At 41.6% G+C, this 19,490-nt stretch overlaps 1 protein-coding gene across 1 annotated transcript in view; it reads right to left on the bottom strand.

Annotated features, from left to right (window-relative positions):
- The window catches only part of CDC45 (cell division cycle 45), a 100,370-nt gene that overhangs the window by 19,151 nt on the left and 61,729 nt on the right, over window positions 1-19,490 (bottom strand). The window contains exons 9-12 of the mRNA XM_088476658.1: window positions 17,732-17,782; window positions 8,734-8,853; window positions 7,957-8,088; window positions 3,572-3,670 (exon numbers count right to left, since the gene is read on the bottom strand). Coding sequence (XP_088332784.1) covers window positions 3,572-3,670; window positions 7,957-8,088; window positions 8,734-8,853; window positions 17,732-17,782 — 402 coding nt within the window. The remainder of the gene's footprint in view (window positions 1-3,571; window positions 3,671-7,956; window positions 8,089-8,733; window positions 8,854-17,731; window positions 17,783-19,490) is intronic.

Below are 19,490 nucleotides of genomic sequence, written 5' to 3'. Positions count from 1 at the left end.
ATGCTTCAGATTTGTTTTCGGAGTTTCTACTGTTTGAAACCCTCTCAGACTAAGGGCCATATTCAATTAGCCGTGAAAAGTCCCGTCCTCTTTGCCTGCCAGACTTTCCATCTACATTGCGTGTTTTTGGAGAAAACACTTATCATACGCGCGGCCGCTTTTTCGCCCTATTCAATTCCAAAGGACGCGAAAACACGTCCCTGCGAAACTCAAACAGGCGTAAAGTGCTGTCAGATTTTGGGAAATCAGCCTGACACCCCCCAAAAGATACACTGACATGGGGGATCACTATGGATACCCCCGAATAGCCCTGCTGAAGGCATTTGTTGTGCTTAAATGCTTTCAACAGCGGCTATTTAGCATCTTTGCACAAGTGGTGAAGAATAGCATTTAGCAGGGTTTTTTGGGGCAAAAATAAGTAGTGCCAGCAAATTTGGGGTACATGAAAATGGGTGTAAGCATGTTTAAAAATCGCTAAAGTGAGGTTCTAAAAAACGCACCTTCAGGAAACACCTGCAATCAAAAACACACCTGGGGCATACTTGGGGGACCCCCTGGAGTCTATTTCTCTAGTTTTTAAATTTGTCCCCCAACGTTGAACTTTTTTGGCGTGATCTAAAGTTTTTTTTTTTTGTTTTTTTTTTAACACGGTTTACCTTTGGGGGACTGTCCCAAGGTTGCAGGGGTGTTCCCGCAACTTTGCACCCCAAACCCCCAATTCTGCACTTTTTTTTACCTGTATTTAGAGGCAAATCTTTTCCGCTGGTTACAAAGCGCAGACTTTTCGCACTGGCGAAAAGTCTTTGGGATTGAATACGGGGATAAGTTCTCACCTAGCAAAATTACGTCATTGGCGGAAACTTTTCGCCAAAAACGGCTCATCGCAGCTAATTGATTACGGCCCTAAGCAGAGAAAGGTCTGTTCTAAATGGAGCCATGTTGTAAACTGCGCTTACAGGAACAGGTTCTTTTCTAGGTAACTATACTATGACCATTCAAAACTCTGTCTGCAGAATCTCTATAACCAACCAACCCATTACTCCACAATCTTACACTGACATATTCATGATGCATTCCCAATTACCTAGAATTCCAAACACTTGCAGTATGTAATCAATCTTGTATTGCTAGATTTTTTTTTTTCCCCCAACAACTTCCTTTGTCTATAGTCATTTACTTTATGATTCATAGAACAAGGGCTTGCCATGTAGATCACAGAAAGAGCACATTCTCTGATCCATGACATGAAGGCCACACCAGAGCTACCAAAGAGGAGGTCCTATGCTCTCTCTCTCTGCGTTCCACCACATAGCTTTCACTATAGCGCCATTTGTCATTCTCTCGTCTGGCTTCTATCTACCTACATTCTACAGGAACAGACTAAGCTCCTACAATTAACCTTAGTCCCTATGCAGCCTTCCACAATTAAACAGAAGGAAGATACGTGGAGGATCTCTAGGCAACAGGGCAGAATTGAATTAATATTGCTTTTATAATGAAAAAGGATTGTGGTTGTTCTGTGCTTACTATCTGAAATGCAACATTTACACAACACTGCTCCTCACCTCTATGGAGGGGGGGTAATTCAAGTGTGTTGTGTGCTGGCGGCCACTATAAAGGCACTCGAAAGAGCAGTTCAATTAATGCTCTTTTCGGGCGTGCACAGCCGCTGGCATTTCTACTCGCAGTCCCCCAAGCTGGCGAGCAGTAATTAGCGAAAAACTAACCATTTGAGCGATCATACGGGACTTTTCGCAGGTGCGACAATGTCTGCCAACTAGTCACATTTAAAGTATGACATTTGAACATCACTTGTATTTGTTATCTAATGCTGGCTGGATAAGCCCTCCACTGCCCAGGCTTCTTCCCAGTCTCCCGTGCCAAGGAAAATATTAAAATATAATCGGAAACCCTCACATCCAAAACTACAGATGTGCAATATCACTAAGCAAATGCGGTCAAGCAACTCAATTTGCACAAAAGCAGTTGGGTCTCTTAGGGAACTCATGGATAGCAGGGTCAGAGGAGCTACAAAGTTAGCACCATCTGTTGAGAGGAGCTGATCAGATTGCGGGTGTTTTTTGATGAATGCTGAATAAGTGCATGAAACTTTTTTTATTTTTAATTCAATAAAATATTGCATTTACAGGAGCTTTTATTTAAAATTGGAAAGGGCACAGCATTTTTCTCATGGCAAAGTACATTATTTTTCAGAAACCTCTAGCTTTGTCCTATACAGTAGTTTTAATGGATCATATTTTGCACATCTCAGCAAATATGGACTTCTAGGCATGGTCTGTCTAATATAATAAAAAGCACAGAAAAGTGACATATGCAAAAGTCACGATTTCCCTTACATGGACGTAGGATCGACTTTGAAAGACATTTTAGGCGACAATTTGCATTCTGAGGCATATGCACAAAACAGCTCCCTTCAGGCAGTGGGCATGCGTCATAAAATATGCTTGGGGAACAAGGCGGCGTATCTGCATTCAAAGTAGTATTGGAAGTCTGAACTTTATTTTGTAATGATCCTTGATGCCAATGGGTGACAGTGGATACCACACTGGGAACTTCAGTAGACTTCACTGACAGGGCCTTTACGTTCAGCAAGTAGGAAAGGGGGGAAGGGATGAACACATTCAAAATATACATTTGATTTTATTAAGGGGGGAGTTATCTAAATAAAAATAATCTAAAAAAAAAAATAACTATAAATCAATACTTCCTGGCTATTATATTCAATGCATTATATATTTTAATTACATTTACTGGGATCTTTAAGACTTTTTAATTCACCATATATCTTTACAATAGTCATTTAAATATATTTCTACCAAATGTTGCATTATCTGATGATCTGAACTATACTATGCAATCATTTAATATCTGGGAGATATTATTCCTGGGATACAGGAGCTGACATGTTCCCATTATAGTATGTACCTCATAATCAATAAGCTATCTCACCCATTACCTAGTTTTGTATCTATGAAAGCTTTTGGAATGCTGAGAGATTTTATTTGAATTATATTTGGAGTTATTCAATTCCATTTAATAAGTTGCTTATGCAACGTTTCTGGTCATAGAGTAAATCTCTTCAGGAACACCTATAGCTATAGTGACACCTGTAGGCTATAAGATAAACTGACGGGGGAAGTTAACATCTCTTAGGTAATTAGCAGAGAGCATATTTTTATTACCAGTTATTTATATAATGGCCACATTAGTAAACTTTTGAAGGCTCCATTAATTATCTCAGAGATGGCAAGAAGGAAAGCGGACTACAAGAAAGGACATAAAAGGAACCATTGCACTGGTTCAGAAACAGACAGGAGCATGTGCCGAAACAAACAGACTTGACTCGCAGCATCTAAATAATTGAATTGTAGGTCCAAACGGAGAATGTGGAGAAGGCAGGAGATCTAAGCGCAGGTCCAAAATGAGAGCTGTTTGTTTATATCAACGCAAAAAAGGTATTCTTGCAGCTTTAAGAAAGACATCATGAGTTTGTCATAAATTTTCTTTCACATATCGCTTAAGCCCTGTAAATTATAAAAAACATATTTACCCAAATTTGTTGGCAGATTCTTCTATCATTTCCCGGAGATTTTCCTTTAAGGAAATATCCATGGAGTTAAATTTCTGTTTCACTTGCTTCAAAGGCATTCTTGAAAACAATAACATCATTTTTATTAAAAGATAAAGTGAGTGGACATAGCTGGACTGAGGAGATTTGTAGGGTACAACAATACTAAGCAAGAAGTAAGCATTCTATAGCAATCAAATACATGTAGTGTTCTCCCCAGGGCCTTTTTAATGTATGCTCCTGTCTAAACTTTTCTTATACCGCCTGGCACCTAAGGCTGGACGGACTTACATAGATCTTCCCCCACCGGAAAGAGGATTCCGGCCACCGCATCCACCTCAACCCCAGCCAGCAGAGAGTTAACAGCACACAAACAGATGCAGCCTGTCCCAACAGGCAGGGGGAGAGTCAAAGAGGGAAGTTTGTTAATTACTGGCTGCACTTTTTGCACATTTCATCTAGGGGATGGGTTCGGTCCATTGTTTTTGATATGACACCTATGGAGTTAGTCTATTTGATGGGATAAAGATTTTGGATCTAACTTGATAAAGGATCCTAAGTACAACTTGCCCGGCGTGAGTGAGCCTCCAGGTCCCGCGCTACTTTGCTAGTGTTGGGAGTCTTTTTTGTGCGTCTATGTCGCAATGCGATTCGACTAGGACACACCAGCAGATTGTGCGGATTAATTTGATATGTGACACTTGTATATCTATGTGCATCTGAGAACGGAACATAGAATGAAAAGATTCAGAGACTCAGATGCACACATATACAATTATACAGTAATAAAATTAATCAGCAGTATGCTGGTGTGCATTTTCTGCAAAACAAAGACACTCAGCAGTAACAAAGTCTCACGGTACCTGGTGCATCGAGAGGGGCTTTTTAGCGTGACAGCAGCCAAGATGTATAAGGACCCATCTGTAGATCCAAATCATTGCCACTTAACATAAAAAAGTCAACAAAAAGGTACAAGATGTTTGCATTATTAAATCAGTTGAAGTTCTCTATTTCGCAAATAGAGGAAAACTATTTTGATTTGTGAACTCAAACTTCACATTAGGGCTTTTTAAACTATCAGTATTCACTGAATGAAACAATATTATGGGCAGGCGTTCATATTCATTTGCATTTAAAGCAATGAAAATATACGTGTTTGATTAAATGATCACATAATCTCTCAACATTAGTGTCAATATAATGAAAATAAGGCAATTTATCGGTCATAAATAATTCTCTCTTCATGACATGGCTGAACTAAAAACACACAACAGTAACGTTTGATTATTTATTCAGATTTTGAGATATTACCTCAAAATTCAGTATAATATTAAAGTTTCTAAATACAAGCTCATTTGTAAAAGGAAATTATACTACATTGTTTCCAGGCTATAATCTGAGGTAACCGAATCACCATATGTCTGGTAACAGATCACGCTAGGTTGCTCCTTTGATCTGGAAGTAGATGTAAAGAGGAAGTGCCACCACGTCTCTGATCTGTCACTGATTCCACAGGATGCAATGAACCATGTGCTGACTAATTGTTGAAATAATCCTGAACCAGAGTGTTGGATATTATTCTCAAACACACTCAACATATTTTTGGTGAATTTACAGCATATAATTTTAACTCTACCTACATATTTCAATTTGTAAAGAGGCATATTCAATAGTTCAGAAGTTAGAGTTGTTGCAACACTCCAATACCATAACAGAGGACATTATGTTAGTTCTCCTGTTCCAAAGGCTCAGTAAAGGCTACATTTCATGAATGTACTACTTGGTAAGTCTTGATTTTGTTTGTGAATGTACCTATATGTAACATATTTGCTTACTCTCCCGGAAACCACTCTTCCGGGCATGCAGGGGACTACCCCTGCAGGCCCAGAAGAGTGGCTGGATCTCTCGCATCCCATCCACCTCCTAGTGAAGTGAACAGGATGGGCTAATAATTGCAGAGAATCGTGGGTCCGTAGAAAGAGGGTAGGGTTACATTGCACAAATCACGTAATTTTAGCTTCACCCCCTCCCCACAGACCGATTTGCAGCATTTTGCCTTGATGGGGTGGGCTTAATGACATGACAGTCCGCCCCTAAAGTGGTCAGCTGTGTTTCCTTTTGCGAAGTGGGGAGCAATCAGGGTGATAGCTCCCCCATACCCCCCCACAGGGAGATGAGACTGCTGCTTAGTAGCAGTCTCCAGGGTCCCACTGCAGCCCAGTGTGCTGGGCTGCTGACAGGTAAGGGTGGCAACGGGGGTGCAGAGGGCGACAGGGAGTGAGGTAGGGGGAGCGGCATTGGACTCGGGCAATCCCCCCCCCCCTCTTAGTGCCATTGCTTATCGCCATTTCTTTTCAGAAGCTCAGCAGGCTCCAATAAAAATGCCCGATAACGGACTGTATTCGAGGAGGCGCTGGCGCTAACATATAGGATCCGTGAACTTATCACGGATCCTATTTGTATTCACCTGAAAGCAAATATTTTTTTGGGCCAATATGATGGGATCTAATTGAATTGCCCGAAGGCAATACAAGCGGAATAATCCCATTTTATTTGCCTGAAAAAAAGATCTGGTCCAATTGAATTCCCCCAAAAGTAGGAAATATAAGTAATAGAAGTTGCATTAGTTAGTAGGTAACACACATATTGTAATGAGTACACTTTACCATGCTCATTACCCACTTGTTGATTCCGTTACCACAGCATGCTGATTCCATTACTTTATTAAAAAAAATGTGCTCAGGTTACACAAATTGTTCCACTTTTACTAAATTTATGTAGATGTATCCTCTGGAAGTCCCCATCTTGAAATAAAATTATGAAAATTCAGAGCCAATTCTGAGAGCTGAATATATCAATTTTTTGTACACACAAACACATAGTAACATGTTTCATAAATGGTGATTCAGTTATGGACTTTGGAGATGTACTAAAGCTGGGAACACACTAGGTCGACCCGCTGAGATATCTGACAATTGTTAAGTATACAGTATACACACACATTCCAATAGTCTGCCTGATAAGCCGGGCTTGACACCTCAATTGGAACAGGCAATATATCTATCAGTGTGTACCAACCAATCAGCTCCTGTGTCACTTTATAGGCTGTGTTTGAAAAATGACAGGAGCCGATTGGTGGTTGGTACTTTCTCTCTCTCCAAGGCTTAGTACATCTACCCATGTGAAAGTAGGCGGATTTATAAAAGTTAACTTACACAAGATCGTACTTAAGCTATTTTGATAGCATCATACAGTATATGAGGTGGGCTGTTGTGTTTTGATTTGTTCACATTAGTGATGGTAGTTGTTAAAGAAATAGAGTTGAATTACTGTAAAAGTTGATTCGGTTACAGGTGGAATTGCCCTAAATAAACTCATATAGTTTATGCATACGATCTTCTCTTCCAGCTCGATATTGACGTTGCAGCCCTTATTCCCATGTAGAGAAAGTTAAACAAGTGCAAGGCTGTCTGGATAATCAAAATCAGTTTTTTAACTGAAAGATAAATGTATAATACCTACTCTGTGGAGCCAAAGTAGAAAGTGAAATACAGCATACAGGGGTTAGCGCTGGAAATTACCATGCACAGTATGTTCTATAGTACCAGATTCAAAAAATATAATATATATATAATCCAGCAGAAGAAAGGGCACTCAGAGACAGCAATAGATACAAAAATCCGAGTATAACAGTTCAAACGTTTTCAGGGACACAGCCCCGTCATCAGGCTGTATGTGGATGTTCCTGATGACGGGGCTGTGTCCCTGAAAACGTTTGAACTGTTATACACGGATTTTTGTATCTATTGCTGTCTCTGAGTGCCCTTTCTTCTGCTGGATTACATTTTTGTTTATCAGGTGCACCGGAGCAAGTTGCTCAGATTGAGTGCCGGCAGACTGTGCAAGATTATATATATATATATATATATATATATATATATATATATATATATATATATATACACACACACACATTTATTTTTTTTTGCTGCCCAGTTAATTGGGATTCTGCTGAATGAGTAACAAGTAGATATGCCCACATATCTTATCTAGCAGTAGCAACTTGTAATATAAAGAAGGCATGTCCCAGTGGTTCTCAACCCTCAAGTTTCCCCTTTTGAGGATTTCAGTCGGTGGAAGGAGGTGGGATATATACTGACCCAGCAAAATAGATTAGCTCACCTGCACTATTATAGACATCCACAAAACATGACCCCTGGTCGATACATTTTTGCACAGCGACTATATTTTTGTAAGTCACTTTCAAATAAGAAAAAGGGGGATTACTACCCCATATAGCAAATGGTATGTACCATGTTGATGTAATTATAATTAGCACTGTATACAAGAACAGAAAGAGCACTTACCCCATATCAGCCAGAAACTCTTGAAGTCTTTTATGGCCTTGCACAGACCACAGTTTGAGACTGGAGGTTGTATAGCATGAGTTACAGATGCTTTCATACAACGACCAATGCTGATATAAAGATAGACGCACACTGACATCACATGGTTAAAGAAATAACTGGATAATAGCGCCAGAGAATTTTCTGTATGGGCAATGTAGATGTGTGTCTGACCCTTATGTTGATTTTAAACCACCCCACATTCTCGCACCAATGTGTATTAGGTCACACAAGTCTCTGAATTTTACCTCTTGATTACAAGATACAGCATGACGTCCTTGTGTGTTCAAACAATTTATTGGCCATTATAAACTGTTAAACTAAGGGGGCTTGGGAGAAGACTATTACTCTAGATTGTAAGCTCCTAGGAGCAGTTATCCCTCCGGTTCTCACAGCTCTCTTCTCTAGCACTTCAATGACAGCCTTCACCTTGTGGTGCTAACTGTTACTTGTGCTATGTTTATGCTTAGGTTACTGTATTGGAATGTAATGTTCGGTGTACCATGTACTGTCCTACTGCTGCCATATGTACGGTGCTGCAAAACACTTGTGTGGCGCCTTATAAACAAAAATGTAATAATAATACTACACAACTCAAATGTGTATGTATTTACAACAGTTAGTGTTGTTGGTAACTTCTATCAGAGGTAAATAGTTTACCAGCCCCACTGAAACCAACTGGTTCAAGGTAGTTGCTCTAAAAATAAAACAATAGTGATGTCAAACACTGTAGGATACTCATACTCAAATGCAATCCTCATACAGTCAATGGAGAGTGAATTTTCTTCATCTTCATTCCGGTGGTTGTGTCGGGAGACATGGCGTTGGAGAGTACCCACATCAGTTACATATTTCATCCTTTAAAACAAAGTCAATTAGGCTTTTTGTTGTTTTGTGTGTACTTCTTGCATGTGAACATTTAAATATTTGATAAGATGCATGAGAAACCAATTTGTTTTTTTTTGCTCTGCGCAATGGATCATTAAGTGCTTCCTTCATTTGGTCAATGATAGAAGAAAATGGAGAGACAGAAACCAATATGCCAGGTTCAGACCAATAACTGCTGGTATTCTCAGCCTAACTAACTCATACTAACAGAGCCAAAAAGATTGTCAGAACTGAAGTATTAAGTTATAAAGCAAACCTTATAAACCTAGTGTACAGTCTAGAAGTTTTCCCTCACGCATACTTCACTGCAACAGAGAACAGCCTAAATATTTTCTTTTACACGCTAAGAACTTGTAACCTAGTGATGTGGGGGTACATGCTGTATTTGTAACCTAGTGAAGTGGGGTGATATGCTGTATTTGTATCCCAGTTACGTGGGGGAATATGCGGTTTTTCTTCCTCAGGGTCCATAGGGATCCCATGGGGTAATGTGGTTGGAGAGATCCTGGCACCAAACAGTTAAAGCTTCAGCTCCCAGGATGCCTCGGATCCTCCTCCATACATACTCCAGCCCTTCAGTTGTTCGTTTGGTGTGGCAGGATTCAGACACACCTTGGTAACAGGGGACTGCTCAGGCAGTCTTAAGCTTTTATTTTATTTTCTGTTTTTGGATTGGCAGTACTGAGCGTCTGAATTAAGGCGCATATACTGCGACTCCATCTACCTCCGCCGGGCCTCAACACCAGTAATAGAGCTGGCAATTCCGGCAGGTCTCGGCTGAGCGTACTAGCAGCGATGCTGGGACCCGAACTGCAACTGGACACACGGAGATGTCAGGTAAGGAGATTCCTTGCTTACGGGGAATCATGCACGGTAGTCCTTGCTTCTGGCGTAGGCGACGCACTGGAAGCCGCAGCAGTCAGGACCCGGAGCTTCCGCGTCCTCACTAAACCACCGGGGCCTTATCGTCCGACGCTAGGGATCGGCAGCAGACGCTTCTGCTGCCACGAGGCCAGTGTACCCGGTCAGTTGACGCAGCTATGGGGAGGTAGCTGCTCCTCCCCCGACCCAGTCCCTTTTCGCGTGTCTTGGTCGTTCCTCATACCCGCTTCGTGTATACGAGACACTCACCGTCTATTATCTGTGCGCAGCTGTAGCAGGTTGGTCTCAGGTTTTGGCTGAGTCTCCCTGTATACCTCTCCCATGGGTCAGGTATATAGTGCTCTAGCATGTTCTGAGTAGTTGATTCAGAAAAATTGCATATGCATTGTATGTGACTGTTTGCTAGCTGCTGTGTTTATATTGCCTTTTATTTCTGTCAGTTATAACTATCACTGTTTTTCTCCTCATCCCTATGTGGCAGGTGTTAGGGGTTTTTCTCTTAAACTTCACATTTGTTATTTGTGAAGGTTGTCACATTACATTACATTGTTATCTTTAAAATTGATATGTCAAAAAGTAAAATTCAATCAGGAGGAGGGGGCCACCGTACTGATTTCATGTAAAGCCTGTTTAGCAGGCTTGACCTCTCAGGACTTGATTAAGGATTGTTTGTGTGCTGTCTGTTATAAAGAGTTACCTCACCAGTCCAGTATACCAGTCCCTGTACAAGAACCATCTTGGGTGTCTTCCTGGTCTCAGGTTATGAAGCAGTTTGTTGATCGTATAGCTACTCCAATAATGCCTCCTTGTATGGGGTACCCACAGCATGCTATGTTTACACCTCCTATACATTCTTCCTGGATGGATGCTTATGCCCACTGAAGTCAGAGTATGATTCAGTCAGCGGTTGCAAGCAGACCGGTAGATACTAAGGTGCCTAAACACAAGTTGTCTCTTTATCAGTCAGCTCAGCATATGGCTTCAGACACAGATTCATCGGACGAAGCAGATGATGCACAGGGTTCTTTTCCAGGGTCTAGCACGGGAGAGGTAGACGATCTCTCCACAGTGGATGTTCCTTCTTTGGTGACCGCAGTTAAATCAGTCCTAGATATTCAGGATGATGAACCAGCTCCTAGTAAGAAGGCTCCAGTGTTTAAACATCAGAAGGTGGTCAAAACGGAGTTTCCTAAATCTAAGCAGCTCACTGAGCTTATGGAAGAGGCATGGGGTAACCCGGATAAACGGTTCTATGTGCATAAAAGATTAACATTGTTGTATCCTTTTCCAGCTTCTGAATGTACTAAGTGGGAGGTACCTCCTACTGTGGATGCTCACGTGATGCACTTAGTCAGAAATGCTACACTGCCTATTCTTCTTTTAAGGATTCTATAGATAGGAAAATTATCAAAATATTGTTTTAAGACATTTTTACATCAGGTACATCTCTGAAGGCCTGAAAAATACACTTATATAAAGGTTTTAAAGAATGAATAATTAGTATTCCACCAAAGGATCAACCAGAAACAAAATACAATTACAAATAATGAAAAACTTGAAAATAATCAATAAAAATCTTTATAAACAATTAAGGAGACCCAGAAAAGCAAGAAAATTAAAAAACCAAAAGAAACAAATTTACATAAAAAATATACACATAAAAAGCAATGTAATTTACATACGAAAAATAAAATATATATATGAAATGTGTGTGATTAAAAATAGCAAACCACTTGATACATATTCATGAAAGATGAACCTGTGTACCCTTATTGTTAGATCTGCAGTAATGTGCAGCTCTGTAGTCAGTTCGTGTCAATATTGTCCTGTAGTGGGTATAGTATAAGAATGGAAATCCTCCAGTCTTGTATTTAAATATTGAACATCAGCAGCCGAACTGGTTAGATTTATGCATATGTAGCAGCAGCCAGTGATAAAGGGATTTTTAGCAGGTCTCAGTCCTTATGCATAGAATCTTTAATGATAAAAAAAAACAAGATTAAAATTGAGAAGTAAATAAAATTCCCAAAGGAACACCGCTAATTCCGTCTCCTCTCATAAAGGGATCGCCTGCAGGGAAATAAAGTCCCGACTACGGTATACAGAAAATATGCACCAGAGACAATGATTTTAGTGCAAACAAAAATCTGATCACATTGATGTGAAAGGGATTTTTAATACCACTGCTTATGTTGGTGTGGCACCTTAATCCGTTTTGTAGGTTCCACATTGCAAGGGCCATTCAGGATTAGTCCTTTCCGAGTGCACTCGTGGCCGAGACTGTGTCCATTGGGGCTCCTTTAGTTTTCAGATGCAAATCCCTGTAGCGTTGACCGGCAACAAGCAATGTTGTGCTGTGTAATTGATAATGAAATAACGAGGGAATAGCCCACACCTGTCCATGAAATAGCTTTTGAGTTGATAGTCCCATTACTTTTGGCCCCTTAAAAAGTGGGAGGCACATATAGAAACTGTTGTAATTCCTACACCGTTCACCCGATTTGGATGTAAATTACCCTCAAATTAAATCTGAAAGTCTGCAGTTAAAGCACATCTTGTTTGTTTCATTTCAAAGCCATTGTGGTGGTGAATAGAGGCCAAAATATGAAAATTCTGTCAATGTCCCAATATTTATGCACCTGACTGTATATCTCCCACATACGGGAATCGGCCTCCTATTTGGGAGGAGCTGTAATAGATGCTGAAATTTTAGCTTCTAAAGCATCAGTATTGGCGCGCAGGGTCCTTTGGTTAAGATCCTGGAAAGCTGATACAGGAATCACAGAAGGCTCTGGTAGCCTTACCTTTTTATGGAAATATTCTTTTTGGAGCAGAGTTAGATAATAGCTACTCTGGGAGCTTCAAAATCTGCAAGTCTGCCATCTACGGCTACACTGAAGTCTAGGCAATTTTCATTTGGTCTTTTCATTTTCAGGGACGCGCCAAGGAACAGTCTTCCACCAGGCAGTCTAGTTTTCGCAGGACAACCAGGCGACAAACTAAGAGGTCTGGGCAGGCCAGACGTCCAGCTTCTAAGCCCGACGACAAACCCTCGACCTCATGGAGCGGGCCTCCTCCTGGGGGATCCCAGGGTGGGGGGCCGGCTTCTTCAGTTTACGGATTGCTGGCATCAAAAAACAGATGCCCGGGTCCGAGAACTGGTCTCTCAGGGATATTTGCTCTCACTTTCCAGAGGCATCCTTCCCAAAAGTTTTTTGCACAATTCCCCCATCAGGTTCGGCAAAAGTGGCCCTTCAGGAGGCGATTCATTCCCTGCTGCAGGCAGGGGTAATAATACCTGTATCCACCTTCGACATAGTGGGGTATGCTCCGTTTCACTCCAGGCCTCTGCAAAAATTGATTCTCTCCAGGTGGAGCGGACAGTATCATCTAATAAAGTCCCAGAGGATCCTTCTCAATCCAGATGTTCGTCTCTCCCTCCTGTGGTGGCTGAAATAGGATCATCTGGACAAAGGGCAACCATTCTGGATTCCAAATTGGGTGCTTCTCACCACGGACGCCAGTCTTCGCGGATGGGGGGTGGGACAGGTCATCACACCTTTCAGGGAAGATGGACAAATCAGTTAAGTCATTTGCCAATAAACATTCTGGAGCTACGTGCAGTATACAAAAGCACAGGACCTGCTTCAGGGCAGGCCAGTCCAGATCCAGTCTGACAGCGCGACCACAGTGGACTATCTCAATCATCAGGGAGGTACGCGAAGTCATGCGGACAGGAAGAAAGTGACAAATGTTCCGATTTGGGCAGAACGTCATGTTACAGCCATCTCATGGGAAGCAGACTTCCTAAGTCGTCAGGACATACACGCCGGAGAATGGTCTCTCCACATGGGAGTGTTTCAGCTCTTGGTGAACAAATGGGGTCTACCAAACATAGACCTCATGGCATCACGTCACAACCACAAGTTCCCCAGGTACGGGTTCAGGTACAGAGACCCACCAGCAGCACTCGTGGATGTACTGGCAGTGAGATGAGACTTCAAGCTGGTGTATCTTTCCTCCAATTTCCCTCCTCCCAAGGGTCCTCAGGAAATTCAAGCAGGAAGGTGGAACAGTAATAGTAGTGACTCCGGTTTGGCCCAGACATCATTGGTTCACATACATACGGAATCTATCCATAGACAGTCTGTATCCTCTTCCTCTATGCCAGGATCTGTTAACACAAGGTCCGAACTTACCTCGTCTGGCTTTGACGGCGTGGCTCTTGAATTTTCCATCTTAAAAGCCAAAGGTTTCTCCATCTCTGTGATTCAAACGATGTATTGGACACGAAAGCCTGCCTCTGCCGGAATTTGTTACAGGGTTAGGCATTCTTTTGGTCAATTGTGTTCCCTCAGGAAGCGTGACCCTAAGGTGTTTAGGGTTTCCCAGGTACTGGATGGTTGGGAGAAGTTGCTCTTGGAGGATGTTTTGGTACCATTCTTTATTCATGGCTGTGTTCTTAGACAAAATTGCGAGTGATCCCGCTCCCTTGGCTGAGAAGCAACCCCACACTTGAATGGTGTCAGAATGCTTTACTGTTGGCATGACACAGGACAAAGACTTTTGGAGGATGACATGGTGTCAAGAAGGGCAGCGAAGAAGCCACTTCTCTCCAGGAAAAAAAAAAATCAGGGACAGACTGATATTCTGCAAAAGGTACAGGGATTGTACTGCTGAGGACTGGGGTAAAGTTATTTACTCTGATGAATTTCCTTTCAGATTGTTTGGGGCATCTGGAAAACCGCTTGTCCAGAGAAGGAAAGGTGAGCGCTACCACCAGTCCTGTGTCATGCCAGCAGTAACTCATTTTGAGACCATTCATGTGTGAGGTTGCTTCTCAGCCAAGGGAGTGGGATCGCTCACAATTTTGCCTAAAAACACAGCCATGAATAAAGAATGGTAGCAAAACATCCTCCAAGAGCAACTTATCCAACCATCCAAGAACAGTTTGGTGATGAACAATGCCTTTTCCAGCATGATGGAGCACCTTGCCATAAGGCAAAAGTGATAACTAAGTGGCCTGGGGAACAAAACATCAAAATGTTGGGTCCATGGCCAGGAAACTCCCCAGACCTTAATCCCATTGAGAACTTGTGGTCAATCCTCAAGAGGCGGACAAATAAAAACCCACAATTTCTAACAAACTCCAAGTATTGATTAGGCAAGAATGGGTGGCCATCAGTCAGTATGTGGCCCAGAAGTTGATTGACAGCATGCCAGGGCGAATTGCAGAGGTCTTGAAAAAGAAGGGTCAACACTGCAAATATTGACACTCTGCATAAACTTAATGTAAATGTCAATAAAAGCCTTTGACACTTATGAAATGCTTGTAATTTTACTTCAGTATACCATAGTAACATCTGACAAAAAGGTCTAAAAACACAAGCAGCAAACTTTGTGAAAACCAATACTTGTGTCATCCTCAAACTTTTAGCCATGACTGTATACACAGGCTGATCTCCACGTCCCAAACAAGGTAACAGCGCATTCTACTCGGTCTGTACGGCCATCGTGGGCTTTTAGTCGGGGTGCCTCTGCTGAACAATTGTGCAAGGCAGCCACGTGGTCTTCTTTTCTTAGGTTCTATGCCTTTGATACTTTTGCCTCTCAGGATGCTTCCTTTTGGCGACGAGTTCTCCTTTCTGCTCAGGTGCGTACCCCATTCCTAGGGGAACTGCTTTAGGACATCCCCACCCTGACACACCTGGCTGCATTGGGTACATTTTATTTTCTTTCGGTCACGGATTCTCTCATCTTGTGTGAGTGTTTATGGTATATGTAAAAGCAAAAAAAAAAACAAAGGGCGCGGGTCTCACCAGTAACAAACGTTAGATGCACTGCTGCACTCTAAAAAGTATTGTCGACATTAAAACCAAGCGAAAAAGAATGAATTGGTGAAGCTGTAACCCCTCAACAATTACAGAGACCGCTGTGTATCTAACCAGATTAATGATTTATTTAAAAATGAAAATTCGTATATGGTATTCCATGATAATCAAGTAGAATTTAAAAATATAGCACATGGACAAATGCACAATAAAACACAATTAGTCACACAATTACAATGTAAACTACAATAGGATAAATTAAACATATGTAGATCCGAGGATTTTGGTGAATAGATACAATATACTTCATATAAGAAGCTTTAGTTCTTAGGTTCTTTTTTGTTATTAGGATTTGTTAGTATATACCATTCACTTTTATATTAGTATATTCCTTGCATCCCATTTAGAGGTAGACTTTAAGAATTGTTAGTCTGATTAGTAACTTTCAATCAGCTGTATGTTAAATAGGATGGTCACTTACATCACCTGGGTATTTAGTAGATAGGGATTCCCTTTGATTGTAATCAATGTTCTCCTCAGGTGAATATCCTCCGTGACCAATCCTTTCTTTGTGTGTCAGAAAATCCCCTACATAGTGTGAAATGTTCCAGCTACCAACTGCACGATTTTCAATAAGCCAGGTACTTGTTTCAAGTTCTTGGATGGACCCAGTTGTATATGTGCTGTAGGTGAAGAATGGCACCTTAACTGTGTCGTCAGATTACAATAACCTGGTGTTAGAATCAGACACCCATAAGTGGCCAAGGTCTCCTCATCCAATTCCACTAATAGTTCCTAGGGTGCTGAATCAAATAAATCGATAGATATCAGAAGCTGGGTACAATGTAACAAGTTTCTCCGCCTCCAACTGGAATCAGCGGCTTACTCAGGCAGGAAGCCGCTGATTCCAGTTGGAGGCGGAGAAACGCGTCAAAATCCTTGGATCTACATATGTTTAATTTGTCCTATTGTAGTTTATATTGTAATTGTGTGACTAATTGTGTTTTATTGTGCATTTGTCCATGTGCTATATTTTTAAATTCTACTTGATTATCTTGGAATACCATATATGAATTTGAATTTTTCATATTTTCATTTTTAAATTCATATAATCTGGTTAGATACACAGCGCTCTCTTTAATTGTTGAGGGGTTACAGCTTCACCAATTCATTGTTTATGCTGTATGATTGGTCTCCCTTCTCTTTCCTTCTCCTGCCTTGAGGCTTGTTTACAAAACTGAAGGCCTGTGGCTGGGGTAAATATGGACGAGGACCCGAGGCATCCTGGGAGCTGAAAGCTTTAACTGTTTGGTGCCTGGATCTCTCCAACCACATTACCCCATGGTAGCCCTGTGGGCCCTATGGACTTTGAAGAAAAGGAGTTATCAACGCAAGTCTACCATAACTCTAATTTTGTAACCCAGTGAAATGGGGAATATGCTGTATTTGTACCCCAGTGATGTGGGATGATATGCTGTATTATACCCCAGTGATGTGGGATGATATGCTGTACTTGTATCCAAGTAAAAAGTGTGGAGATATGCTGTAATTGTAACCCAGTGACGTGGGGGGGGGTATGCTGTATTTGTAACCCAGTGACGTGGGGGGGGGGGGGGGATATGCTGTATTTGTAACCCAGTGACGTGGGGGGGGATATGCTGTATTTGTAACCCAGTGACGTGGGGGGGATATGCTGTATTTGTAACCCAGTGACGTGGGGGGAGATATGCTGTATTTGTAACCCAGTGACGTGGGGGGAGATATGCTGTATTTGTAACCCAGTGACGTGGGGGGGATATGCTGTATTTGTAACCCAGTGACGTGGGGGGGATATGCTGTATTTGTAACCCAGTGACGTGGGGGGGATATGCTGTATTTGTAACCCAGTGACGTGGGGGGGATATGCTGTATTTGTAACCCAGTGACGTGGGGGGGATATGCTGTATTTGTAACCCAGTGACGTGGGGGGGATATGCTGTATTTGTAACCCAGTGACGTGGGGGGGATATGCTGTATTTGTAACCCAGTGACGTGGGGGGGATATGCTGTATTTGTATCCCAATAGTTTGTTGTATATGTTATTAATAAATATATCCTGAGAGAAATCAAACATATTCACAACAACAATTACTTACTGAGTGATTCTGTCTTGAACCCACTGATCTGTCAGACCAATAACAGCCCACCTATTAAAATACAAACACACAATCTTTTACAGAGCCCACCTATTAAAATACTAACAAACAATCTTTTAAAAACACCCCCCCTTCACACACACCTGGAGGGAATAAAATCATATACTGCATATAAACAGAAGAGGTGAAGAACAGACATGCAGCAACACCAATCACACAGATTAATAAACTGAAATCTGTAATTCCAGAAGCAAGCATTAGAACTAAAATGCACATGTAACAATCCATTGACGCCCAATCCTATATGAACATTAGCAATTTGAGCACCTCTTTGCTTTCGAATTCCATTCTGATTTGGCATTCTCAAGCACTAGGGCAGGCCTGGCCAATCTGTGGCTCTCCAGCTGTGAAACTACAAGTCCCAGCATGCTTTACAAGCGGATTGGTGGGAGGGTATACTGGGACTTGTAGTGGAATATTGAATTAGCGTTGAAAAGTCGTTTTCGGTGATAAAGTATCGCAAGTGACGTCATTTCGCCATGCGAAAGTTCCTCCGTATTCAATTCCGGAGTCTTTTCGCGGTGCAGAAACTCAATGCAATGGAATTGGCCATAAAGTTTTTCCTATGACTAGGTGTCGAAAAAAGTGCAGAATTGGGGTTTTGGGGTGCAAACTTTGGAAAAAAAACCTGCACCCTTGGGACAGTCCCCCAAAGGTAAACTGCGTCAAAAAAAAGTTTAAAAAATACTTTAGATCACCCCAAAAAAGTACTTTCATTTTGGGGGCAAAAAAGACCAAAGTTGGGGGACAATATTAAAAACTAGCAAAATAGACTCCGAGGGGTCCCCAAGGATGCCCCAGGTGTTTTTAAGTTTGCAGGTGCTTGCTGCAGGTGGATCTTTGACTTCACTTTAGCAACTTTAAAATATGCTAGTACCCATTTTCGTGTACCCCAAATTTGCTGGGACTACTTATTTTCTGCAAAATAAACTGCTAAATGCTATTCTTCACCACTTCTGCAAAGACGCTATTGAGAGCATTTAAGTACCCCAAATACCTTAAGCAAGCCTATTCGGGAGTATCTATGGTGATCCCCAATGTCCATGCATCTTTTGGGGGGGGTGTCCGGCGGATTTCCTCAAATCTGACAGCACTTTTCGCCAGGTCCGAATCCGCCGGGTCCCGTTCTCGACGATTTCTAATTGAATACAGTGATAAGCGCGATACTTTTTCGCATGGAAAACCAGCAATGTGGGCGAAAAGTCCGGCATGCGAAGAGTACAGGACTTTTCGCTTCAAATTGAATAGGCACCGTAGTTTCAAAACGTCTGGACAGCCACAGATGTGGTAACACCATCTCTAAAATCTACTAAAACACCTTTGATGAGTATCCCATGAGACAACTGAGACACAGACATGTTTTCCAGAGCTCTGTTACTGGTGTCTAATCTGGCAATATTATTCAAAGTATTATAAAACAAAAGTATCAAAACTAATTACTACAGGGGATAAGCTTGGTATACAGATGCCCCCACAAGAACTTTAATTAAATAGTTCCTCAACTATAAAGACCGGGACAAGCGGCTAAACGTGAAATACATTCAAGGGCCATTGAAATATAATGGCAGCCAAATCTCAGTATACTATAATTACTCCTCAAAAGGAAACAAAGCAAAACACCTTTTGTGTCTCCAAAATAGAAAATATCCTATGCTGTTGATGTTTGGTGCCACGTACTGGATATTCCTGCCACACAGTG

Source organism: Taudactylus pleione, unplaced genomic scaffold, assembly GCF_031769625.1.
Source record: "Taudactylus pleione unplaced genomic scaffold, aTauple2 ptg000191l, whole genome shotgun sequence".
NCBI classification, from domain to species: Eukaryota; Metazoa; Chordata; class Amphibia; order Anura; family Myobatrachidae; genus Taudactylus; species Taudactylus pleione.
The sequence above is the reverse complement of the archived record's forward strand: the minus strand, read 5'-3'. Positions and strand labels throughout refer to the sequence as shown.